At 42.3% G+C, this 26,365-nt stretch overlaps 1 protein-coding gene across 4 annotated transcripts; it reads left to right on the forward strand.

The window, feature by feature from the left end:
- The first annotated feature begins 2,103 nt into the window (after positions 1-2,103).
- Positions 2,104-18,121, forward strand: pdcd6ip (programmed cell death 6 interacting protein). 4 transcript variants are annotated; one of them, XM_083900017.1, is made up of 18 exons: positions 2,104-2,360; positions 4,903-4,957; positions 5,047-5,116; positions 5,787-5,914; positions 6,682-6,835; positions 7,521-7,615; positions 8,980-9,111; positions 9,230-9,452; positions 10,398-10,521; positions 11,320-11,497; positions 12,646-12,757; positions 12,975-13,144; positions 13,512-13,760; positions 14,134-14,268; positions 14,449-14,543; positions 15,886-15,994; positions 16,084-16,289; positions 17,058-18,121. In XM_083900017.1, the coding sequence occupies exons 1-18, from the start codon at positions 2,155-2,157 to the stop codon at positions 17,272-17,274; spliced, it is 2,658 nt and encodes an 885-aa protein (XP_083756143.1). In that variant the 5' UTR covers positions 2,104-2,154; the 3' UTR covers positions 17,275-18,121. The 4 variants fall into 4 exon arrangements, with proteins under 4 accessions (XP_083756143.1, XP_083756144.1, XP_083756145.1 ...); XM_083900018.1 differs by having other exon boundaries at positions 16,087-16,289; XM_083900019.1 differs by having other exon boundaries at positions 8,995-9,111.
- The last annotated feature ends 8,244 nt before the right edge of the window (positions 18,122-26,365 follow it).

Consider the following 26,365-nt stretch of genomic DNA (forward strand, 5'->3'; position numbering starts at 1 on the left):
GTTTTTAATGTAGCTGAACACGGGAAGTGCAGGTGAAATGTTTTGATTGCCCTTACTATGAGAAGTGCAAAGAAACTTGACAGGTCAGGGAGTAGCAGGGACTCACCGGTGGCTTAGTTGACCCTCTTACTTTTGGTGCAGCACGATGTCTGGCAGTGGTGAAGTGCATACAGATTGCACACCCCTAAGCATCAAGGTATATGTGTGTGCATATCATTTTTGTTCTTACATGGAAAACTTGATTGTTAGTAGTTGTCACAAACACTTTTTTTTCTTGTTGGTATAATGAAACTTTGTTTAGCTTGCTGTTTAGTAAAGCATGTGGAAGACGGGGAGGGGAGGGAGGAATAGCTTTGTCCTTGGTGAGTGTAACCTCTCCTTTTCTAAGATTTTCAGAGACCAAGCCTGCACTGAGAAATTAATTCAAAATTAAAGCTTGATGTGTAGTCATTAGTCCTAAAGCCACGCCCTCTTTTTATCCACCTAATGAAAATGGAACAAAAAGTGTCCAAAAAGTTTTTGTCTCACCACACACTAGAGCCCAACACTCCTGTGGTGTTTACCAGGACACGAATACTGTCCATTGACTTAAAAAATAAGAACGGTGTGGATGTGATTCCCCCCCCATGGCCTGATCAATTGTGTGTGTGTTTGTGAGTGAGTGTGTGAAAGAGTGAGCAGGAGAAGTGACCACTGTTATGTACAGTCTAATGTCAGTGAAGATGCTTCTTGTGTGCACAATATTGTATGCTGGAGGTGTACACAACCACATGCTGGGAATAAATGATTTCATAACTTTCTCTGCTGTCGTGTTACATTTATAAACAAAAGTATTTCACAGATGTATGTTTTGAGATTTAAAAACATTTAAAAGCATAAAAACACTGATATCCTGACTTTATATTCGCTAAATATTGCTGCAGAGTACTCTCCTTGTGTTGCTCGCAACTCACGTTACTAACTTGTTGCATATAAGTTGAGATATGTTTCTCTCTGACTTATTAAAGCTTCTTCTGGATCTGCAGAAGAACTGTCTCAGTGTTCCAATTAGTTTCCTTCATCAAATAGAGTATTATGCCTTTTTGGCAATCATACATACATCTAACAGACTTTAATGTTTGACACATCCGATCTCTCTTCTAATATTAATCATTTCCGGCAGGTTGTATTTACACCGAGAGGTGCAATGCTACCCTCCACAGGAAAAAAAAATCTGAAGTATAAAAGCCATATAATTTTGTTCAAGGCCTAATAACACTCAAAACAGTGAAATCTCTTTAACTTCTTGCACAGTCAGTCATCGCTGCACACATTGGTGCCCTTCAGTCGCCCAACCATTGGGAGATGTGGTCATGTAAATGCTTCAATGTTTTTCAACTAAATTTGAACCAGTTGGAATACAGTTGGTATACGGTAATATGGTTGGTAATGCAGTTGTGTGTGTTATAAACAGGTTGCCGAGTTGAAGAAACTGTATACACACAATAATACAGTGTCGGAAATATCACAGACAAAGAGTATGTATGGAAGAAAAACTTTTTAAGCATTAATACATTTATGAATCTTCAAAAAAAACACACTAAGTCATATGTTGTTTAATTTTAAGAAGCAGAGCTAAGCTGAATAGAGTAGTGCAACGCCCTGTTCACACTCCGGAGCAGAAGGTGGCGGTAACGCACCTGTAATAGCTGGATGCCAACCGCCATTAAACAGTAAGATTATAATTTTAATTTAATGATTTATTAAACTTCTCATTGGAGACATGTACAACAACAAACAAATAAATGGAAATAAAGTAATAATACTAATGATAATAATACAATAAATACATTCAAATACTTTAGGTGTTTCGTTTGTGAGGTCATGGTTTTCTGATGGCTTTGGCATGTTTTTATGTCAATAATTGTAGGGACTTTACGTATAGTTGGATCTCATTGCTAAACAATAACAAGGTATACAGAATTTAAATGAGTCAACATGAAAGACCAAGTGTGCGCACACAGTGGTGATTCTGCGCCTCGCCGTTCCACATGACGTCATTTCACGTTGCCACTGAGAATCCAGGAAGTCGCGTCGCCCGCTGTTGTTTGTGTTTCTCGGTTCGTTAATCGCTGCCTGTCTTTCTGATCAAATACAGCACATACGCGAGCCGAAATGGCGACGTTTATTTCAGTCCCGCTGAAAAAGTCCTCTGAAGTGGATCTGGTGAAACCGCTGTCGAAATTTGTGACGACCACATACCAAGCGAACGACGAGCAAGCAGAATATCTACGCTCCGTGGAGGAGTTGAACAAGCTTCGCAAAAACGCATTGGGAAGGCCGCTGGACAAACACGAGAGCTCCCTGGAGATCCTCCTCAGGTAGACTTCCATTTTACAAAACCTCTCACCATCTAAACACCATGGTACCCACACCAAGAGCTGCCCTCTCACCTTTGGCGGTGAGCTAGCTTAGTCATCGCCGCACCCAGATATGTTAGCCCCTAGATGCTAACTTGTGAGCTAGGTGCGCAAGCTAATCAGTTAGAATCATCAAAAAAGTATCGTAAACAATGTCTGCCTCATATTATTTATGTCAACTTTACATGACATAACACACGCGTAGCTTTGGGACTCGATTAAATAAACTGTCAGACACGTAAACGATCAAAAATAGCCTAAGCTAGTTTAACTGGAGAGGTTATGAGTTTACTTTAGCAATAGAGTTAACTTCCACTCACACACCCCACAGCTCACTGCTCTGTGAGACATGAAGTTACCCTGAGGGGAAAATAAATGTTATTGTTATACAATAATGTGAAACCGTTTGCTTGGTCATGAGCTCTCAAAGTAACACCATGTCTGAATAGGTCGAGCAAAGTAATGAACCATAACAACATGCTTTAATTGTGTGAATTAAACGTTTAATTAAACACAAACCGTCCACTAAGTCAAACACCACTATTACCAGTTTCCACTTTTTGGAACATTGATAATCAGCTGACTGAACTGATCCTTATTTTTGTGGCGTGACATAAGCAGAAAGTTAAGTTGTCATGCGTGTGTCAGTTACACGGACACTCCTGAAGGCACTACAAGTCACAGAACCAGTGAGGAAGTCCAACCACTATCGGCATTATTGTCAAATTGTCAAATGTCATTCACATGTGCACTTAACCAGTGTTTTTGTTTTACATTAGCTGAATGGATACACCTAGAAGTGCACATTGACAAAAAATGTTTTAATTGCAAATGCTAATTGTTGTTTAAAGAGAAACTGTGTTGGAAAGATAGAGTTATGAGACTAAAGCAAACTCTCTCTCTCCCACCAGGCTTGTCAACTGTTGTCTTACTGTTATGTATTCAGACTTATAATAGTTTACTGACTCAGTTGTAATGGAAACATCAGAGAGGTTTTCACAGTGCTAGCATCCACCTCATCCATGTGGTCTCATCTATAAAACTTACCATTGTTATGGGGCTTTAAATTAACCATCACACTCAATTACTATATACAGCGTCAGACTTTGCCCTTTGACGTTTTACTCTTTGTTCTGTGTGACTCATAATTCATTCTGTGCACAGGGTTTGCACACATTACGTGAGTTGCCAAATATGCACTTAAGGTGCAGGACTTCTATTCGCCTTCAAAATTAGTTACTCTTTAGCTGCGGTGCAAAGTGGAATTGTAAAGTATTTGCCAAGATTTGACACTTGAAATATGACATCACAGCGCGCTGAGTGTAAAGTGCTGACGTTGAGAGGCAGCCAGAATTTTAATTATGCAATTTAAATTATGTTATTCGGTGTGTTTTCACTAATGCCTCTCTGAGATAATCCTACTATCTTGCCCCAAGTTAATGGTTGATGTTCAGGATGTTTGTTTCAACACCACTCCCATACTATAGTGTGTGGGATGAGACTCGGCCTGAAGTGCCTTTGTTTTTCCTGAACTTATCTTACCTTGAATAAATAATCTCAGTTTAGATTATGATTCTGGTACAGGTATCTGGTCTATTTGGATTGAGCCTATGTTGTGGTTTCAGAATGAGTATTAGGCAAGGAATTGTTTGACTTCCAGTCTGAAAGAAAAGTAAGGAAAAAAAACTCAATACCTAACTGTCAGTGGCCTAGTAATATAAAGACCAGTGGTTCTCACACTTTTTATACCAAGTACCACCATTTGAAAAACATGGGTATAGACAATTTGAATGGCTGTGGGCTGGTCTTGGTTAATTAGAGATGGGGATGTAGCTTGTAGCATGTTGGTGCAGAATTGCCTGCCATTGCTTACTGTTAGCATTGTCGCTCTTTGTGCACATGTCTGTTAGCAATGTGCCAGGTAGCCAGGGCAACAGGTCCTATCCCATTCACAGGCCAGCAGACGCTCAGCTATTGTGTTACCGTGGTAACAATTGTTGTGTTGAGAACGTTTTCTTTTTCTCTTCACTTATCTGGAGTGGCACACCTTGTCTCAGCTTACCTGTGTGTGTGTGTTTGTGAAGTTGAATGGGACACAAAAGGTTTACATAAGGATTTGTTTATGTATATGTTTGTCCTCCAGTCTTTCTTGGTACTAGAAATGCAGGGTGGAAAAACTGGTACTTGGGGATTCCCTGTCCAGCCCCTATGCATGCTGTCATTCCCAGGACCGTTCACTTCCCAGCCTCTGTGTGTGTGTGAAATGATTGCTTGTTCTGATATTTTTTCATGACTCATTGTCAAATGTCTCTGAAAGGGCTGAGATTTCTCAAATATTGAGCTGCAGTTATGTCACAATAATCATCAGCCTGTTATGATTCACTGTATGACATTTTACTCTGTATATACACAGTTCCAATAAACCCATGATGACTACACTACACATGTTTTTGGGGTTAGATAGATAATAAAAAGACTTTCAATGTCATGCTTTTTCTTGCAGATACTATGACCAGCTGTGTGCTGTCGAGCCCAAGTTTCCCTTCTCTGAAAACCAGGTAATTGATTGGACATCTCATAACTGTCAGTTGGATGTAGTTCCCCAAAAAGAAGTTGTTGAACACAAAGCCTCTCTCTGTTTCCGCAGCTCTGCTTAACCTTCACATGGAAGGATGCCTTTGAAAAAGGCTCACTGTTTGGCGGCTCAGTTAAGCTTGGTAGGTACAGCCTCTTATCAGTGTATTTATGTCTGTGGAAGAATATTTGCATCTAACACGGATGTAGTGAGCTGCAGATGGAGGGGAAATGATGGGACTTTGTCCTCACTCTCATAATATCTATTAAGCAATCTGTTTCTGCCTGTGTCTGTATTTATATCACACAAACATTCAAAAAAAGTCCTTGTTTTGCGTTGCATCCAGAGAGATGGATAAAAGAGATGCATCTCAGGGTCAGAGATTCACAGGTGAAAAAAGTGAAAATGAGAGTGGAGAAACATGTCCAGATTGTTAAGATCGCTCCTTGTTGCTATGTTCACTCTGCACGTTTATTCAGTTCACGCTTGAATCTTTTGTCCTCTGTGGTGAATTGAGGAAGCTCATGACTGTGGGATTCTTTCCATTCTAGATTTTTCTCACCCAGAATGAATTGGTAGAAAAAGTTGGATAAAAGACCAACCTAACAAAAAACACCACTATGTCAACCAAAAGAAAGTGGTTGACATCTGAATCAATATATAAAGTATAATAAATAGTTGTCACTCTGTGTAATTACTTGGCTGTGAAAGGAAATGTAAGTTCATCCACAGTTTCACAGTGAGATATGTAAATGTGATATTCAGAAGTTGAAGTTGTCCCTTCAAATAACCACAGTGTGTTTGTGTTGCAGCTTTGGCCAGTTTGGGTTACGAGAAGACGTGTGTGCTGTTCAATGCAGCGGCGTTGGCCAGCCAGATCGCCTCAGAGCAGAACCTCGACAATGATGAAGGACTGAGGACTGCAGCTAAATACTATCAGGTGAGTGCAACACCACACTGTTATAATTGGTCAACTATGTTGTTTTAAATGTGCTTTATGGATACATTGGATTGGATGTGTATTGTGCGATTTAATTGGTTTAATGAAGCAACTGTGGGAAATATAGATGTTGTATGAAGCAGATGAGCCTCAGAAATGTGATTTTCAGTCAAAACTGCCACTGCTCTGATGTTCTCTAACTGCCCTTTGGAAGTTTTGCTGAAATAGAATATGTGATTGCCAACATGTTTGGTGTTCCGTTGCGTTTTTTATTAGGGTGACCCTTAACCCCAGGTTCCATCTGATGGCTGTGCTATATAAATACAAACCATATTGTAATAGCTATTATGTGGCTATACTACTCCTTTTATTTACAGAACAAAATATCATATATTAATTTAGTATCTGCATTTTGTTGGCACAGAATTAAAAGTCACCGTATTTGCAGAACTGTATTTGCAAAGCAGTGTCCTTTTCTTACAATGCGATGCTGCCACCGTGTGTAGTGCGTGTAATAGCAATGCAAGCAAATTGTTTGTGGATCACCTCCACTAAGTGCAACGAAGCTGAGAGTCAATGATGCATGAACTGATTTTCCTGGTAACGCTGGAGGCATACTGATGTGCGTTTATGCCATTAGTGTCTCGCCTGTGTTTCTATTTTAGTTTAGTCTTCAAAGCTGCTTTATTGACATTGAACTTGGCAACATGGCTAAATAAGCTAAATAAGATTTCGCCAAGTAACCATTCGTCTTTGTCTCTATCAAGCTGGCCAGCGGAGCGTTTGGTCACATCAAGGACACGGTGCTGTCTGCCCTGAATAGGGAGCCCACTATGGACATCTCTCCTGAGACTGTGGGCACCCTGAGCCTCATAATGCTCGCCCAGGCCCAGGAGGTCTTTTTCCTCAAAGCTACTTCAGGTAAAAGACAAAACGCCCCAGTTATTCAAGTCTTCATTGTATGTACAAACAGGCATGTAACACAAACTACAGCAGCACTTTTCAGCACTCCATCATAATGATTTATGGCTCTGTATGTCATGTAAATAATTAGAAAAGGAGATCAAGGCTCCACTTTAGAACATCACACACAAAGAACCGTGTTTTTAGTTTAATTTTTCATCGTCCACAGGGATACTGGTGTTGCACATCTGACATATAGAGGAATTAGAGTGATTGCACACACTTCATTTATAAATAAGTTAATAAATAGCATCTTTAACTTCACACTCGTGAGGGTATTTTGCCCCTAGTAGAGTAATTTTAGCAGTGGCAGCAGACAGTTCTGGTCCAGGTTGAACACACACTGTGTCCCAGTTCTGTCTCCACAATGGCTTGTTGGAGTTTTTAAGTACAACAGTTTTGAAAGTTACATTGTGAAAAAAGTAGGATATTTTTTCCTCGAGGGATTATTTTGTTGTGAGTTTAAACACTTTGCTGGATGTAAGGGAAATTTCATCTAGATGTAGTAACATAAATACTGTTGTTCAATGGATAAAATGTTCACAAGGCTCTGAAATAACACTGGCAGTAATTGGTATGTGATATGCAGCTGTGTCTGTGCATTTTGCTGCTCAAATTAAATTTGACTTTTTTCAACCAACAGATAGAATGAAAGATGCTGTCATTGCTAAACTGGCTAATCAAGCAGCAGATTTCTATGGTGATGCCTTCAAGCAGTACAAAGACAACCTTCCCAAGGTATGTAAAAAAATCCCATGTTTACTTACACACTAACCAGTCAGTCATGTGTTAATTGTGGTCTAGACCCAAAACACAGATTCTGTGTGGTGTGCGTTATTGTGTGTATTGTTTTCAGTGCGTGCGTGTGTGTGTGTGCGTTTGTGGGGTGGGATAGGTTTGAAGAGTGGTACTCAGGTTGTGGGACTGTCCACATTGCACCTCCCTCTGTTTTCATTAGTTCATTTCCACCTTGTTTTCATTCTGATGTGCTGGTTACTACTGAACTCAAGTTTGACCTGTTTTCATTCTGATGTTTCTTACAATCTAATCATGGACATCTGAAAAACTGACCGTCTGTACAACACTGATATACATACAGACAACACATTTACTTTTTTTCAGTTAGTGAAAGGCGTTGAATGATTCCATTGCACCATTTAAATTGGACATTGTTTTGGTGGGAGGCTGGTTGACAATTGCCAATAAACCCACAGAGGATTTTCTCTATATTTATTAGTTATTTTGTAATTTAGTTCTTAATTTTAAATCAATTCATACTGGCCTATGATAAATATACCTTACCAGACACTTAATAATATTGTTTAATAATATAAACACATTGTAATCATATGAAAACAGCATCTTCGTTCAAGAGACCCTAAAATTAAACTGATCCATTCACTGTCAAACTGATGGCGACACACACACACACACACACAGGTTTGCGCAGCTATTTATATTATATTGTGTATATATTATATATTATATCTTAGGACACTGCATAGACTTCCATTATTTTGGACAGCCTAAACAAAGTGTTATCCATAACCTTACCCTAAACAGTTAGGTCTAAACATAACCATAACCGTAACCTTAGAGCAATCCAAATATTAGCCCCAACCTCAACCAGTTCCTAAGGAATGAGGTTTGTCCTCTTCAGGTTAGTATTTATGCCTGAAAAGGTCCTAAAGAGGTAAACACACACACACACAAACACACATACACACTGTCTGGGGCATTTGAGGAGGGTGCAGCAGCAGCTTTTGCTAAAAAGTTAAACACTCATGGCCTGTTCTGTTTTCTCTCTTGTCTTCCTTTCCTTCTGCATCCCTTGTGGTGTTGGTGGTGTTTGCACTGGTTACGTGTCTGTGTGTGTACTTGCCGTATGTGCACACGCTTCTGTTCCGTTTGCACACCTCTGACCGCTTGTGCCTCTTTGTGATTGGCTTTCGTGATGTCATTTGTGATTTGACTTTGCTGCTGTGTGTTTGCCATTTTGTGGATTGCCTTGCTATTGTGTGTGTGTGTGTGTGTGTGTGTGTGTGTGTTCATATTTGTTTGCGTGCCTGTGCGTTTCTCTGTGGTTGCCTCTCCCTGGTCAGTATTTTTATTTTCAGGAAGTGATGCCGGTCCTGGCGGCCAAGCGCTGCATCATGCAGGCCAACGCTGAGCTTCACCAGAGCGCCGTGGCCAAGCAGAGGAAGCGTTTTGGAGAGGAGATTGCTCGCCTTCAGGTATGCAATGACGTTTTTGACTTCAGCTCTTCGCTTGCGGAGAGTTAAAAAGAAAAGAGAAATCACCTGTGCCCACATCAAATGTAAAACATTTTTTTCCCTCTATCTGTGACTAAAGCACGCAGCAGAGCTGGCGAAAACCGTGGCCTCTCGTTACGACGATTATGTGAGCGTTAAGGACCTGAGTGAGAAGATCAACCGAGCCCTCACTGCTGCCAAAAAAGACAACGATTTTATCTACCATGACCGCGTTCCTGAAATCAAGGATCTGGAGACTATTGGCAAAGCAGCGTTGGTCAAAGCCACAGCTATCTCACCTCCACTTAGCCAGAAATTCACAGGTACACAGACACTGACACAGTTTCTCATTGGCAATACAGAGAAACATAAAACTAAGTATTGAAATTTGAGTTTAAGAGACAAAGGAAAGTGTTTTGCCAGATGGACAGATTGCAGCAGAGTCCTTTTTTGTCCAGAGCAAAAACAGAGAAGTTTCAAAAGTATAATTTCACAGTTTGAAAAATTATTTTGTCTGGCAAGATTTGTGTTTCTTCACAGCCCGAGAACTTTGTGGTGAGAAAAGTACATTTAGGAAGTTTAAGTTGAGTTTGTAATAGAGAATAAAGCAGCAGTGTGCCATTTCTGCACTGCAGCGTTTGTGCTAATTAAACAAACAAGATATAATGTGTTAGTTAATGAGCTGCGGATGTGCTGGAAGGTAGATTTTCTTCTTTTCAGAGAAACCCACCCTTGTTTTTCAGTCTTTCTCCTCAGCATTAATGCTGCCATGTCACTGCTCATTCATTATGCTTTTTGGATGTGCATTGATTCCCGCACTTGTTCTACAGGACCATCCTTAGTGCCTCCACTGTTAGGAAACCACTGCTTAAATGTGTCATAGCTTTTTTGTGCATCCAATACATAGAACGACTGTAGTAGACCCAAAATTTGCATTTTTAATCTGTAAAAGGCAAACGTACTGATGTGCCATAAAGTGAGTCGGATACTCGTTTGTTTCAACATGGTCTATGGTATTTAATGACATTACATAGTTTTTTCTCTACCTTGAAATTGTAAAAACATGTGAGTTGATGATCACTAAAGCAAATTTCAAGACATTAGATATAAGATGGCAGCATCCCACTTAATGGCTGCCCCAATGTATTTAGCATAATGTCATCCAATCTCCTGCTCCGAAGGCATCATTTCCAACTCATTCTAAAGATTCAATTATGTCAGATGGGCTCTTGTCTACCACTGACTTACTTTTGCCTGTGCTTCTTCAGACCTGTTTGAGAAGATGGTTCCTATGGCAGTGCAGCAGTCCATGAGCATTTACAGCCAGAGGAAGGCTGAGACTGTTAACAGACTGGTGGGGTCACTCAGGGAGTCGACCAATCTCTGCAACGGGTGAGTTGTCCTGTGAACTACTGTTGTAGTCGTTCACAAGTGTTACAGTGTGAACACGGTGTTACAAGCAAGTTATTATTTCCTTCAATTCAACTTAATGTTGTGCAGTCAGCTTTGCATTATAGAGATGGCATGCTCCTACAGTTGCATAATTTGCAGTCATGCTTGTAATTGTATTACGAGGAAAATGAGAACTGCCTGAATAAACCCAGCCCACTGTGTAAAATCTAAAGGTGGGTTTACTCATCGCTTAAATAAACAGTAAAATACACATTTGGCAGTCACACAAATCACCCACTGATGATGTTATGGAGTATAAAGTTAGCGATTTATGTAACCGCATGTATTGATGGTTGAACAGTATGGATTGGCTGCCCTAACGGGAGGACGGGTGTGGATGATATTTTTAAAAAAAGAAAAAAAAAACCTGACTCCTGCATCTCTAATGTTCAAGTAGATTTGTGTAATTGTCTTCCAGTGAGCATGTCCATGAGAGCTTGTGTCTCCAGGCATGGATGGGTTTATTAAAAATTCATAATATAATGGTGTATTAAAATGCCAATAAAAGTGCTTGTAGTTTTATTGCAGCATCCCAAATAACAGTCAGGCACTTCTGTCTCACAATATGGAGATACTAATGAGTGCTTAAAAACCTCCAGTATTTCATCCAACAAAAAATGGGTACAATCTTGTCTTTTGAAAGTTAGTAGTGCATACATTTGTTTTTAATTGCTTTGTTTGCTGTAAAATGTTGTGTCCAATTGAAAATGACTAATTTGCCGCGTAACTGTCCATTAGGGTGTTGGCATCTCTGAATCTGCCAGCTGCCCTGGAGGATCTGTCCGGAGACTCTGTCCCTCAATCCATTGCTGAGAAAGCCAGAACCATCGTGCAGCAAGGAGGTCTGCAGAGCATTGAGCAGCTGATCAAAGACCTGCCCGAGCTTCTGACTCGCAACAGAGAAATCCTGGATGAGGTTGGTGTTCGAGGCAACAAGGATACACCCTGAATTATACATGTTATAGTCTGCCACACACCAGTGATCGCACCACCCACCACGAGTGTTAATCCTGATCCTAAATCCACTTTAAAAAGTAAACAAAGGAGTTGTAGTGTGGCTTGTTTTAATTGACAAAAAAAGCATATGGGTCTAATGCTGTTTAGCGGCTGATTTGGAAGTCATGGATATTGGCTACCGCTACCAGAAGAACACTTAAATCCTAAAAACTCATAATCTTTCCTAATGGCGGTAATCCAAGATCAGGATCATCACTGAAATTTAATCCACTAATCTTCAAGCCAAGGACTGTGTGTCCATGAGCTTCAGCCAAACAGTTTTTTTACACTCATCACTCACAAACATAACAATAAACACAGTCTGCTTCCAAGTTTGTTGGCGGAGTTAAAAAGTCGAAACCAAAATACCCTAATCTACCCTTAAATAGAACATAGAAAAGTGTGAGTTTTACTTTTTTAGAATACAAGAATATAGATTTTCTTTTTTTACATTTAAAAAGGGTAGTTCAACCAAGTAAACATTTTTAAAATCAACAATCAGTTACTGACGAGAGAACTACTACACGTTAGGCTGAGGCCAGCTCCATGTGCAGTGTGTGACAGCTGTGTCTCTAATCTGCTGCGTCTGCCATCTGCAGCTCTGTTTTACATAGAAATTACCATCAATATCATGCTTGTAACAGCCCACTATGCAGTCATGCTACTCACAGGCTGTCCTGACTTAAGTGTTTGAGCTGCAGCCCTACGTTACAGCACGTACCTATGGTCAGCAGAAGTTTGCTGAGTGGTTATGTTAATGAATTCTATACGGGCCCACACAAGTCAATATTACTTATGCGTATAAGACTCATGGCCCAAGATAAAATAAGCAATAAAGGCTTACTCATCAGATCGTGTGTGCGTGTGTTAGGGCTGTACAGTTAATCGGAAGATAATCAAATGTAATACGATCAACTGCAACCCAAAGACACTGCAATTGTTTGATAAAGAAGAAATGTGTGTCCAAACACAATTAATGTAGAAATTCAGTAGCATTGCTGGAATTAAACAGCCCAAATATCTTTTGTTAGTGTGTGTGTGAGACACATTTGTCCTTTTGTCCATCAGTCTCTGAAGATGCTGGATGATGAAGAGACGACGGACAACGAGCTGAGAGCCAAGTTCAACCAGCGCTGGAACCGAACCCCCTCTGGTGATCTGTATAAGCCCCTGCGTGCAGGTACACACGTCAGAAAAGACCAGCATTTGTATAAATATTAGGGGAAAATAAACATAAAAGAATGACTATAGTGCCATTATATACGTTATAGGGTGTCAGAAGAGGATCCGAGATTAGGTCAGCAGCTGAAGGGAATCAATATATTTGTGCTGTCGACCATGATCCTCCCTCCTCTCCTTCTCTCCTATCTCCTCAAACCTCTCCTCCTTTTCCTCAGAGGGTGCTAACTTCCGCAACGTCTTGGACAAGGCTGTTCAAGCAGATCAGGTGGTGAGGGACCGGTACAGCGCCCACTGTGACATGATCGCTCTGCTGTGTAAATCAGAGGACGAGCTCGCTGCTGCCATCCCCTCTGCCAACCCGACCAAAACACTGCAGGGCAGCGAGGTTTGTCTGCCTGCCGACTCTTTCATCTTTGTGTCTTTTGTTCATTTGTCCAGTTAACATAAAACAAAAGTTTTTGTGTGCCACATACAGAAACTGCTGTATGCAAAACACCTAATGGACATTGTGTGCTCTTTCCTTCCTCCCCACAGTTGCTCAGTTTTTTTTTTTTTTTTGCTGACTTTGCTTTGTTTTTCACTGGGGAACTTAAAGGACTAAAGCAAGCAGAACTGGGAGAGGGTTGAAGAAGTGCATGTCTAACGCCAGTGAAGCCACACTGCATTTGTGCAGTCATTATGACAAGTGTGATAGGTAAGGGTTCATGTGGGGCAAAAACAAATTAAAGTTGTTCCGTCCATCTTCACCTCAGGTGGTGAATGTGCTGCGCTCCCTGCTCACCCAGCTGGATGAGATGAAAAAGGAGAGAGAGACCGTGGAAGAAGAAATCAAGGCTGTGACCTTTGACATGTCTACGTCTTTTCTGACGGCACTGGCTCAGGACGGGGCCATCAACGAAGAGCAGCTGTCACTCTCCCAGCTCGACCAGTTGTACGGCACCTACAACCAGAGAGTACAAGCCTCACTCCACATGCAGGAAGAGCTGCTGGGGAAAGTTCAGGTATATGAATATATGAACATACACACGGTGGCCTCTTCATGATGAGTGCATGACCGTGTTTTAATGGTGCTTTGGCCTCCTAAAACAGTGCTGTTTGTAGTTTAAATGAAATATGACCCTCTAAAAATAGAGTAAACAAAAAGTGGGTTTTATTACTGGGATAAACAGATTAGTTTAAAAACAAAACAAAAAAAAACACGTAGGTTGTCGGGCAGCAGATGCAGATAAAGTCCTAAGAGAGGGAGCATCTGTCTGAGTGCTTCAAAATAATTATCATTGCACTATACATAAATCAACCCATGTACTACAACGCTTCAGAGGTTAACCTCTTCAGTCTGCTATCTTTTATATCACTCCTGTGATCCCTCTGCAGACGTCCCACCAGGACTTCAGCAGTCTGAAGCAGTCAAACGCAGAGACCAACCAGAGGGAGGAGGTCCTGAAGAAGTTGGCTTCAGCCCACGACAGCTACGTTGAGATCAGCAACAACCTGCGCGAAGGCACAAAGGTACTTACTCAGCACAACGCACCGGCACATGCAGGAATGAACTGTGCTGCAGTAATGCATGTCTTGCCAGAAACATTTCACTCCGATGTATTTATTTATTTATTTTGTGTATGTGTGTCAAGGTGGTTTGCAAAGTCAGGGTATTTATTTTTGTCCTCTTTTGTTTTCCTCCTTCCGCAGTTCTACAACGACCTGACAGAAATCCTGCTTAAGTTCCAGAATAAGTGCAGCGACATTGTTTTTGCGCGCAAGACGGAGCGGGATGAACTACTTAAGTATGTACTCTGCTTCTTTTGTCTGTGTGTGCACTTATGTCTGTTTGTGGGATATTAATGAAGGCAGTGGTTAAAGTCTGTTGCCTCACAACAACAATGTTTGAATCCCGTGTGTAACCGTGAGCATTTCAGTTTGGGCACAAGGTGTGGAAAGAAAACCACTGTTCCTGTCTGAAAACTGCTTGTGTGTAGTTTTCATGTTCTCTCTCTGTCAGTGTGGGTTTTCTCTTGGTACTCTAACTTACTCTGGTGGTCTAGAGACACACAGTTTGGGGTTAGGTTAATTATTTAAAGGCCTCATTCATACTTGTTATGACATCAGTTTTTAGTCATCCAGTCACAGGTGTAGCCAAGTACGACTGTTCACACCTGTCATAAAAATGTGTCCTGTGTGCTTCATGATTGGATCATGCTTCCCCATCCAATTGTGATTAAGTCTGACTGTGCAGATGTTTCTGTTGTCAATGTGTGTGTGAGTAACGGAGAGAGAAGGCATAAGAGGTGCTTGAGTGAATCAAAGCTCTACTTGTGCTGCAGTAACATGAGATGAGTTTTAACTAGTGCTGCCAAACGTTAACGCGTCAACAGCGTTAACCCACAACGCGTTTCCATGCTGACTGACTGGAAATGCGCGTGACGTCATGTTTACGTGACTCCGGATTGTTAAAATTAGTCTGTAAAGTAACACTAAACTTTAAAAACAGAGGCACACATACGCAGAACACAGGTACGCTGGTTATTTGTAGCGCTGCTCTTTTCGTTTAATAAACGGACCGCTCCAGTTCCACTGTAGGTGCGCTAACGGCGCTAAAAGGAGCTAATGCAGCTGACGGAGCTAACTGGTAAACAGTGCCTGGACGCCGGTGTCGCGGCATGTAAACATGACGTCATGGGCGTCTTTTTCCGATCAGTGCGTTACATGTGTCAACCTTTTGCACACCACTAGTTTTAACCATTAGAAAAAATAACTGGATGTGGCATCCAGTGTGAATAATGTAAATGTAATGGATGGCAGAAGATTTGGGACGGCAATCAACCGCATGCTAAACCAGAAGCTGAAAAAGAGGTCTTAGAAGGACACACACACTTCATTCAATACATTGATTCCCCACAAGTGCTTGTATACTGGAAAAAGGACAGTAGTCCATTGAACGGTGGGTGAGAGTGACTTAACTGTGCATGGAAATGCTCTGACTGTTTCGCTGCGATTGGCTTCTTCTTCCGCCCTGCAACCCTCAGAGGATAAGTGTCATAGAAAATGAACGGATCGATTGCATCTGGAAGTCGTATTAAGCTGCAGCTTGGGCAGGAACAATCTGTAATGTTTCAATCCCCCTTTCAGAGATCTGCAGCAGAGCATCGCCCGAGAGCCCAGTGCTCCATCCTTCAATGTTCCCGCCTATCAGAGCAACCCGGCTGCCGGCCCAACACCTGCACCCAGGACTGTATTTGTAAGTAGCATCTCACAGAGTCTTATCACTATACTATACCTTAACTGCAGAAAAGACACTCTCGCTCTCTGTTTACCTTCACATCTCAGCAGCCTCAACCTGCCCAACAGCAGCCCCCAGCCAAGCCCCAGCCCCCAGCCAGGCCTCCTCCTCCCGCCGTCACCCCTCAGGCTGCACCCACCCCCATTCTTACCAACACACAGCCCGCTATTGCTTCCACCAGCAACCCACCACCTGTGGCCCCAATGGCTCAAGCCCAGGGCCCACCTTACCCCACATACCAGGGATACCCAGGGTAAGTTTTTTATCAACATCCTGATCTCAGACTACATTTTGTTTTTTTGTGACTCTTATACTGAGAGATTTTCTGACCTTAATTAGATGTTTTGCTTGTAAAAAGGGTCAAAGCCTCTTGGAACATTTGAGCTTAGTTTTAAGCTCAAATCTGCAATTTTGTGGCTCCTGTCCATCAATTCTCTGTACTGTTTTACATGATTTATCTACAATTGCTCTGTTTATGGCCTCTTTTATTTGAGATATATTAAAACGGTACTGGATTTGGATTAAATGTTCCCTCTCATCCACTTAATTAGGTACAAAGGACACATTACTGGCTGTTGTAGTCGGCCTGCTTCAAGGTTGGATGTGTTGTTTAATCAGAGATCAGCTTCAGTCGACCTTGGTTGCATCAAGTGGTTATTTGAGTTAGCATTTCCATCATTTCAGACCAGTCTGATCATTCTCCACTGACCTCTGGCATCAACGAGGCATTTTTGCCCCGAGAACTGCACCAATTGGATATTTTCCCTTTTTTTTTGGCCCATTCTCTGTAAACCCCAACGGTGACTTTGTTAGAAAATCCCAGTACATCAGCAGTTTCTGAAACAACACATTCAGTCCCTTAAATCACCTTTCTTCTCTCTAATGCTCACTCTTCTCTGCTCACTTCTCACTCTTAACTCCAGCATGTCTCCTGGACCATGTCTACATGCACCGAGTTGCTAACCAGGTGTACCTAATAAAGTGGCTCACATTTGCGTTCTCTGTTGTGTTCTCTGTGCAGGTACTTTCAGGCTCCTATGGGCTACAACCCCTATGCTTATGGCCAGTACAACATGCCTAATATGCCCAACATGCCTTACATGCCCTACCAGCCCACTCCAGGACAGGGAGGATACCCAGGAGCCCCTCCTGCTGGACAGCCCTACCCCGGTTACCCCCAGCAACCACCACAGCAGCAGCAGCAGCAGCCGCAGCAGCCGTACTACCCTCATCAATAGCTCTTTTCTCATGCCCTGACTCCTCTTCTAACACCTTAACACCAAATAAAAAAAAATACCCCCAGCAATAACACTTAATTTCCATCAACTCCTCTTTCCTCTGATCCTTTTTTCTTCAGCAGCTGTTGAAACCCAAGTGAACGGTGACCCCCCCTGAGCTGCTTTGCACTTTTTCTAAAACCATTTTATTCCTCTGCTATTCTTTATTTCCGTTTCTTTGCTCATCTCATCCACTCCTGTGTGCACTTTTCCATATCTGTCTCAACTCTCATCAATGCACTAACCCCTTTACCATCATCAAAGATAATTTTTTACTCATATTCTCAGACTTTTTTTTTTTTCTTCTTCTCTAATTTAAACCCTCCTTGGTTTGAATAATAACTGACTGTCTGGGCTGGACTGCTGTACAGCGGAGACGCACAGAATCCCAGGACCTTGTTGCATCCTGGTTGTTGTGTGGGTGGATGATGGGAGTCATGCCACTGATCGGCGGGCGCAGCAACCATCCTCACCCACCCTCTGCATCTGTATCATCTTTAAACCTATTTTTATAATGAATAGTGAAGCCTGGCTGTATAAACCTATGGAAATGAATGGCCTGCAGGTTTTCTAATGTAGATGACGACTGTTGGAGCTCTGCTCTCTTTTTTGCTCTTTTCTGTCTCGCCCCAGGGAATGTGGGTTTACTATTTCTGTGTCACAATCAGAGGCTGTACAAGTGGGAGATATGGTTCTACTATATAAATATATTATGTATAAATAAGACTCTATGTGGTTAACCGAGACACTCTGTGTGCTGCACTTTCCCCCTTTTTGTGTTTATTTTTATTCCTCAGCTCTAATGTGATTAAAAAAAAACAAACAACTGCCTGCCAGAATCTGTCCGTCTGTCTGTCTGTCTTTCGAAGGTTAGAAGTGTTTGAGTGCGACTGTGGAGGTTTGTGAAGCAGCCAGAAGAGGGCAGCCCTGCCGCTCACAGGAGGAGCAGTCGCAGCCAAACGGCACTTGTACACGATGCCATTGTTGCTCCTTTCAACAAATCGGGGAGGAGGAGAAGGAAGTCGTCCCATTTCGACTAATCAGGCACTTTTTGACCTCCCGAGCATTTGGGCCAGATCCCATTTAGATGACATGCAAATTACGTTTCAGTGAGGTCGTGATCTCATCCAATCGCATTTCCCCCGCAGGTGATTTCTCCACAGACTGATTTTTATCCCAAGATATTTATTCAGTGTTGGGAGACTCTAATGATTTCACATATCTCTTCCCTGTGTGTATGTTTCTCTGTGTGTGTGTGTGCGTGAGTGTGGCAGGAAGGCAGATGGCAGCGCAGTGTGATGTCTGGAAGGATGCATGGAGATGTTGGCAGAGAGCTGCTGGTCCCCTGCCTGCATCCATCACTCCACCCCTCTCCATTTTTCCTCTTTTCTCCTCATCTAATGTCTTTTTCAAGTTCCTATCCACTTTTTTTTTTCCCCCTTACAAAAAAATCCACCCATAATCCAATTCCTTTTCCCACACTCCTTCTTTCGATCATACACTCTTCATCATATTTTTCTTTGTTTCTCAGCTTTTTTTTTTTTTTGCTTCTTTTTTTTTTTTTATATAAGCATACCACCTGTCTTTGTATACGCTCATCTGCTCTCCTCCATTTTTCTTCTCTCCCCTGGCTCGTCTGTTTTTGCTTACCATTCGTCTGTCCTTGCCATCAAAGCTGTTTTGCAGCGAGTTGTTTTCACTGGTCAGTATCACATGGACGATATCATCATATCAATCTCCTGTGTTTGTGTTGCAGAGTGAAACTCCCAAGGAAGGACACACTTAATCAGATCTAAAAACTTGCATCTGCTGGAGGTGACACAACACGTATACACACACACACACCAACATCTCTCTCTCTCTCCATCATCCATCCATCTATCTATACAACATGCACTTGCTGCCAAAGCCAATTGTAGCTCGAGATGTGTTTATCAAAGGTGTCTTTGTGTCTCAGGCGCTTAATTTTAACAAGACATTCTCCACCGGAGGAGTGTCATATTTTAATTGGTCTGAAACAGAATAAAGGCAGCGAACAGAGCACTGCAGTGACAGGTATTAATTACCTTCTGCCTAATGGCTCCCAAACTCAGCACTCAGCCATACTGGTGTTCACACCATTCTCAACTCCCCCACTCTCATCGCTTTTTCTCTCCTCCTCACCATGTGTTTATCTGCAATAGGGCTGAATCGAGGGTTTTCTTTTGGCTGTATGCGATGCGGGTAATTATAGACAATTATCCTGAAATTCTTTATTAAAATTAAAGAATCGTATATTTCTTTTTTCGAGCATGCCGAATCCTCAACCTGGGGCTATTTTCCGAATTTGCCAGGGGGGGGTTTGTTAAAAGACTGAGAAGAAGTTTAAGTCATAAAAACAAGTAAGAAAGCAGGCTAGGGAGTGTGTAGTCTGCTAAATATGAAGGATGCAGGCTTGAAATGTCTGATAAATGATATTTATATTTATAAAATCTGACTAAAATAGGTCATGAAAAACAGTCTTCACACAATAATCTAAATGTTTTTGTGTAGCCTATTTCATACACACATAGTCTGGACAGGTCAGCTCTACAATGACCTTAAATATGTATATATGGGTATAAAGGTAGTATATTACCCTCCATCCAAATCCATCCTAACCTCACACAGACAGATAGTTAACACGCACTGATATCGCTCTCGTACGCTTTTTTTTTCTTCCTGTCACCGTTTTATTCTCCTCTCGGCCACAGAGACATGGTTTTCATAGAGAAATGACAACTTGATTTACAACACAAAAGACCGCAATACCCAGACAATATTTCTCCTGCTGCCTTAAAGAAGAAAAAAAAAAGAAAAGTCCCCTCCACCTCCACCTCCACCTCCCCCCCCATACACCAACCCCCACAGTTTCAACTCGTTTGCGAGATGCAGTCAAGTCGCACAACAGTATGTTATTACTAACACAATGCACATCGTTGTAAAAGAAGGGCCTTTTGCCAGCTCGTATGTACACTTATTTCCTCCATTATCTCCAAATTGATCACATTTACTTGCAGTTTTAGAACAGTGACCCAAAGACCTTTTTTTTAGCTATGAATTGATGAGGTGTTTTTAAGGGGCAGTTGTTAAAGATCAGATGATTTTCAAAGTGGTAGGTGAGCCTGAGCAGCTCAGATGTTACAAAACATTACATGACCTATGGCATGTGTAAGGGAAAGGGGAGAGATTGGTGTTTAAAGACAGTTCACAGATATACGTTTTTTCTGGAGAAATGTGCTTTTTTTTCTCACTTGCCCAGCCTTGAGGCAGTGATGTTTTATGCATCTGATGGTTGAAGTTATGTCAAACAACCGTATAAGAGAACATTTATTTCAATTTTCCATGGGTCTGTGGGGGGTCAAACAAAGACGAAGAAGAAGAAGAAGAAGAAAAAAGAATCATGATGGCATGAGCATCTAGAAATTGACTGAAGTGTTTTCATCCAGAGAGCCACAGTTTCAGACTGCGACAATGTTCAAGTAAAAGTCCCGATGCTATAATTGGTGTTGTACAGATCTGACTCAGACCCTCAGTACCTGACACTTCCATCAGGGCCACATCCTGCCGTTAAATCAAGACACTTGCTCTGCTCAGAGAGAGAGAGAGAGAGAAATGACACATTCCCCTGGAGCTCTGCATCTTTACTGGGGGAAAAAAAAAGCCCACATTCGTTCCTGGTCATTAGGAACACATTTACTGTTTTCCATGTGAGCCACTTCAGGCGATCATCCTCTTCTTTCTTATGGAAGAGGGGGGAAGAAGGGAAAATGATGTGTTTATTTATATCCAGCTTTTCTCGTCTTCCTGACCTCTCCAAACACTTCACACTTGACTTTCTGCCATTCACTCGCTCGCTCGTGCATTCATACACAGTGCATCTGTGTGCAGCGCTGTTTCTGTCTCACATCTGTTGTACACACACACACACACACACACACACACACACACACACACACACACACACACACACACACACACACACACACACACACACACACACACACACACACACACACACACACACACACACACACACACTCATACAAGTTGGGGTTAAGTGTCTTCTCCCAAGGACATATTGGCGTGTAGACGAGTGAGAGTCGACGGGGGGGAAAAACCCTGTCTTCCATGTGGAAGATGACCTGCTCCACCACTGATCCAACCATATTAGCAAGAGATTGATGACACAGCTGTGGTGCAAGAGTTGTTTTTAAAAAAAATAAATAAATAAAGATTCAAATTAAACCTTTAAATGTACTCATTTAAAATCAACCTAAAGTGAAAGTAGAAACATGACGTGTGGTGTGATTGAGGGGAGGTTTTCGAGGTAGAGGTGGGGGTGATGAAGTTCATCTGACGGAGCTGTGAAGTTTCCACAGACGACTGCATCACTTCCATATAAAGTGCAGCGTGAAGGAAAAATGTGAGAACCCTTTTTTTTTTTTTTTGTTAAAGAAGAAAAAGTAAAAATAGCGTGGTGCTGGAATCTCATTTACGGTGTTAATTTGATCAGTCTATCAGTTTACAAGTTGCCAGTATCACTGCATGTGCGTTGGCTGATAATTTGTGCCTCGGTGAAGCAGCTCTGTGCTCCTGGTATGTGCGATGGAGGCTTTTTTTTTCTTCTTTTTTTTTTCATAGAAGCAAGATGCCTGAAATAGCTCTGATTGACAGGTATAGAGAAACAGTTACTATAACAACTACCTCCTGGCTCTCATGAGCACCTCTCTCTCTCTCTCTCTCTCTCTCTCTCTCTCTCTCTCTCTCTCTCTCTCTCTCTCTCTCTCTCTCTCTCTCTCCACCTCCCCTCACCTCTTCTCCTTTCATTTTCTTTCCCCAGCTCTCCCTTTTTTTTTTTACCCCCCTGTCTCCCTCTCTCACCCCCTCACTGTGTGCATGTGTGGGTGTGGAAGGAAGAGATTATGAAAAAGAACTTGACTGCAATATTCCTTCACGCCGAGATGTTTGTGTTGTAAGACGGAGAGAGAGGCCTGGCACCGGCTCTTGGATCTAACCTGTGTGGGCGTGGGTAGGCGAGAGTGGGAAGATGAAACATGCTTATACAACATGGGAAAATAAGCCTTTTATATATATATATTTATATATATATATAGGTTGCGTGTTTTCCTTTTTGGTGTCGGTTTCCTTCGTCTGGTTGAGCTGCTTCACTTGTATAATCAAGTCAGTCCAGTGTGCAGTGTTCCTGCACACGTGTGTGTGTGTGTGGGTGTTTTTGCATGCATGCACGCCCTTGTGACAGAAAAGCAGCACAGTGAGGCCACTTGATATGATGGGTGAATTTCAAGCACGATAGAATCTGGGGGGGGGGGACTGACACCAGAGAGTACACACTGAGGGGAGACGGTGAGTGTGTGTGTGTGCTTGGATTTGTGGCCTCTTTAGGACCTTTTTCTGGCATAAACACTGACCTGTCAGGACCAAAAAACCTGGTCCTAATGAGACAGAACCTCACATTGGAACTGGTTAACATTGGAGCTAAGATTTTGATTGCGGTTTAGGGTTAAAGTGAAGATTTAATGCTTTGTTTAGGCTGCAAATGGATGGAAGTCAGTGCAGTGTCCTGAGAAGAATCGCTGTGCAAGCGTCTGTGTGTGTGTGTGTGTGTGTGTGTGTGTGTGCACTGCTGGGAAGACGCCGGACGTCATTGCTGCCACCTGCTTCAGTAGGACAGAGGCCAAACGCATACACACACTTGCATATGCAGACAGCCAGGCAGAGGTCAAAGCAATCTCTTAACATAGCATTAATGATATGATTTACTTAACCTTCTTACACTGGAGCTTTCTCAGGCCCTTCCACTTCCTCCTGACACACACACACACACACACACACACACACACACACCCTCTGTCCCTGCCTCTCCTTGCATCTCACTGTCTCTGAGTCATCACACAGGGTGAGAGGTCTGAGGAAAACAAGCTGCCAGAGTTGGACGTAACATAACAATGCAGCACCTGTCAGTGTGTGTGTGTGTGTGTGTGTGTTTGTGTGTGTGGGTGTGTACCTGTGTTTGTGTACATGTGCATGCAGCTGTCTCGGTGTCTGTCATCAGAAGATCGCAGAGAACATTTCCAAGTCTTACTGTAAATACACTGTCTGTGTGTGTGTGGGTGTGTGTGTGTGTGTGTGTGTGTGTGTGTGTGTGTGTGTGTGTTCCTCTGCCACCTTATTGACTGGTTGTCTCACTAGTTGTAGCAGGGGGGGGACAGAGATGTTGTGTGACCTCTCCACACCTGTGTGACCCCCGGGCCTCAGAGATCCTCTAATGATGTGAACTCTGCTGCCCCGGGGCGTTCGTGCAACAATCCACTTCCTCATCACTTGCCTCAGACCTGATCAATAGATAACCCATCAGTTCTCCTCAAATATTAAAAGCACCCACAGAGGTCTTTTTTTTAAATTCTTGTCCGCTCGTTGCAGCGCTTGCAGACAATTAAAATAAAATCGTTAATGTGCACGAGCTTTACACTTGTTTATTCACTTGTTAACAAGCGTCAGTCAGTGCTGACGCCACGTTTTCAGAAATAATTCCCACGTGTCTCAAAATAATCCTCTCTGACCACAAAAACAGCAACAACCCTGTCGGAAAAAAACGCACGCTGTCACCTTTGAAGGGTTAATTCATGTTTTAATTCATGTATGGATCTTTTGGAGACTGTATACTACTTCATATACTTCGTCGTACATAACTGGAATTAAATGTGCTTTTCTATATCTGCACAGGAAATTCTATAGCTGCAATTTAAAAATATTCTCTCTTTGTCGCTCTTTTTCTTATTGTCACGTTTTTTTCGAGGGAAAATCATTCTGAAGTTGTTGTGTTTTTTTTTTGTCTGTTTGTTAACGCGATCGTAGGCTTTTGGCTGAACTTATCATCAGCTGTGTGTTTGGAACTCCAGCTATTTTTATCACGCTCAGATTGGTTCATGTCTGTAAACTTTCAGAATACGTGCAGAAATGCATGGCATTTGTCACTGTCTTTAACACTTTTAAAAACAGCATTTTTAAAAAAAGGTTGCTGTAAAGAGTCAGGATATTTAATTAATCCCCAGAGAGAAACAGGTTATGTAATCTGCCACTAGATAATAGACAAATAAGGTATGAGATTATCACTATGGTAAAACATAGACATTTAACATGAAATCCACAATCTGCAGTTCTTTTTCCTTTTCTTTCACTGACTGTGTGAAGTGGTGTTTCTGACCCATGTCTTCATATTCCTTTAGCAACAAAGCTCTAATCTGTGTTTTTGATGTCTTCCATCGGCTCGGCGACACTTTCGCGCCGTTTCTGTATCGTTCGCACGGTAAAGAGTGATAATTCTGAATTAATTAGGCTGCGTATACACAGGGGGAAGGGACACACAGCCCATAATAAGACGTTTAAAACAGGATGAGATCTGGTATCCAAGTGCAGCGTATCCATAGAGACAGTTGCTATGGCGGAGAGAAATCTCACCTCATTAGGAACAAATATAAATAGCCTTGCGACTCAGCTTATGGTCATGATGCCCACGGCTGACGAACAAGCTCAGGAGCCTCAGGTCAATCACACAAGACGAGAGCGAGGATGTGGAGAAATGGGCAGAGATAAGTGGATAAAATGATTAAGACAATTAGAAAGAAAAGGATGGAGAGGAGGAGGGAGAGGAGGGGGGTGAAGATATGGATGAAGGGAGGGGAAATGATGGAGCTCCTGAAGAAAGGGAGGAGGCTGAATGTGTGAGGGAGAGGAGGAAGAAGATGGAGTCTGAAAGAAAGTTTGTCACTGCGGTTGAAAAAGGTAAAATCTTTCAAATGTCAACCAGTTACTTGAGCTAAAATTGTATCAGCTCCTCGAAATCCATACGACACCCAGTGAACGTTGTTGAGCAATACAGTGTGAAATCAAATCAGTGCAACTGTATCTGGGTGCGTTACAGAGAAATCACATTACGAGGCGAGGAGGAAGACACACGAAACACACACGGGCGCAAAAGAGAAGCAACGCATGACCAAAATAGAGTAATGAGTCAAAGTTGTCGTGGAGAATGAGGCTGATGTGTGTTACTCTACGTGTTTGTTGTTTCATCTCCGAGGACTGACTTTTGCAGCGGCGGCATTTTCTTCTCCCTGTAGTGAATGTAATAAGAGGAGAGGAGGCGAGAGGAGGAGAGGAATCAGGAGTTGTAGGAGGAAAGATGGTAGAGGGAGGGGCTGTGAGAGCGCTTGACAGCCAAGTGGAGAGTCTGAGACTGATGGGAGGAAAGAGGAAACTGAAGACTTCCATCACTGATGGCATCAACAGGTCTGAGGAGCCTCACCAGGTAGATCTGCTGCAGTGCACCAGCAGCACCACACTACATCAGTACAGCACTGACTCAGCCCACTGGTGACTTCTGTAGGACCCTGTCTCACTGTGTCTCTCAGTCTCCTCTGAGGACGTGAAAGGTGACAACGTTTTCAATGAACCTTTATTTAAAAGTCAGGAATCAATTAGTTAATTTCCAGAGTAATAACAATGAAAGAAGAACAGTCAAATTTTTTGCCGCTTTTCCACTACATGGTTCCAAGCATGACTCGACTCACCATGGCATGGCATGTTTTCTTTTGCCTTTCCATTAGTGATAGTACGTGTTAGGGTGCTTTCACACCTACAGTATTTGGTGCGCACCAAATAAACCGCTCCGCTTTATCCGCTCTACTTTGGTAAGGTTCCTCTGGTGTGAAAGCAACCAAACCGAATGGGATGAAACGGTCTAGTTTAATGCATTATGGGTATGAGATACGGGATAACCCCGGATTTCCACCGGTCGTGTCGGGGGTTCGTACGGTCCCGGTGACGATGGTCTTCGCGGTCTATTTTGGTTAGTTTAGAACTGCATATGTGAAAGTAAACCGTATCCACGTCTGTTTGCTACATTGTAACATTTTCCTGACTGGTGCAGACCAAAGCAATCGATCTAGAGGCGTGAAAGCGCCCTTACCTGGTACTTTTTCTTTAGCACCTGCTCTGGTGAGGTTCCCATCCA

Source organism: Microchirus variegatus, assembly GCF_963457635.1.
Source record: "Microchirus variegatus genome assembly, chromosome: 13".
NCBI classification, from domain to species: Eukaryota; Metazoa; Chordata; class Actinopteri; order Pleuronectiformes; family Soleidae; genus Microchirus; species Microchirus variegatus.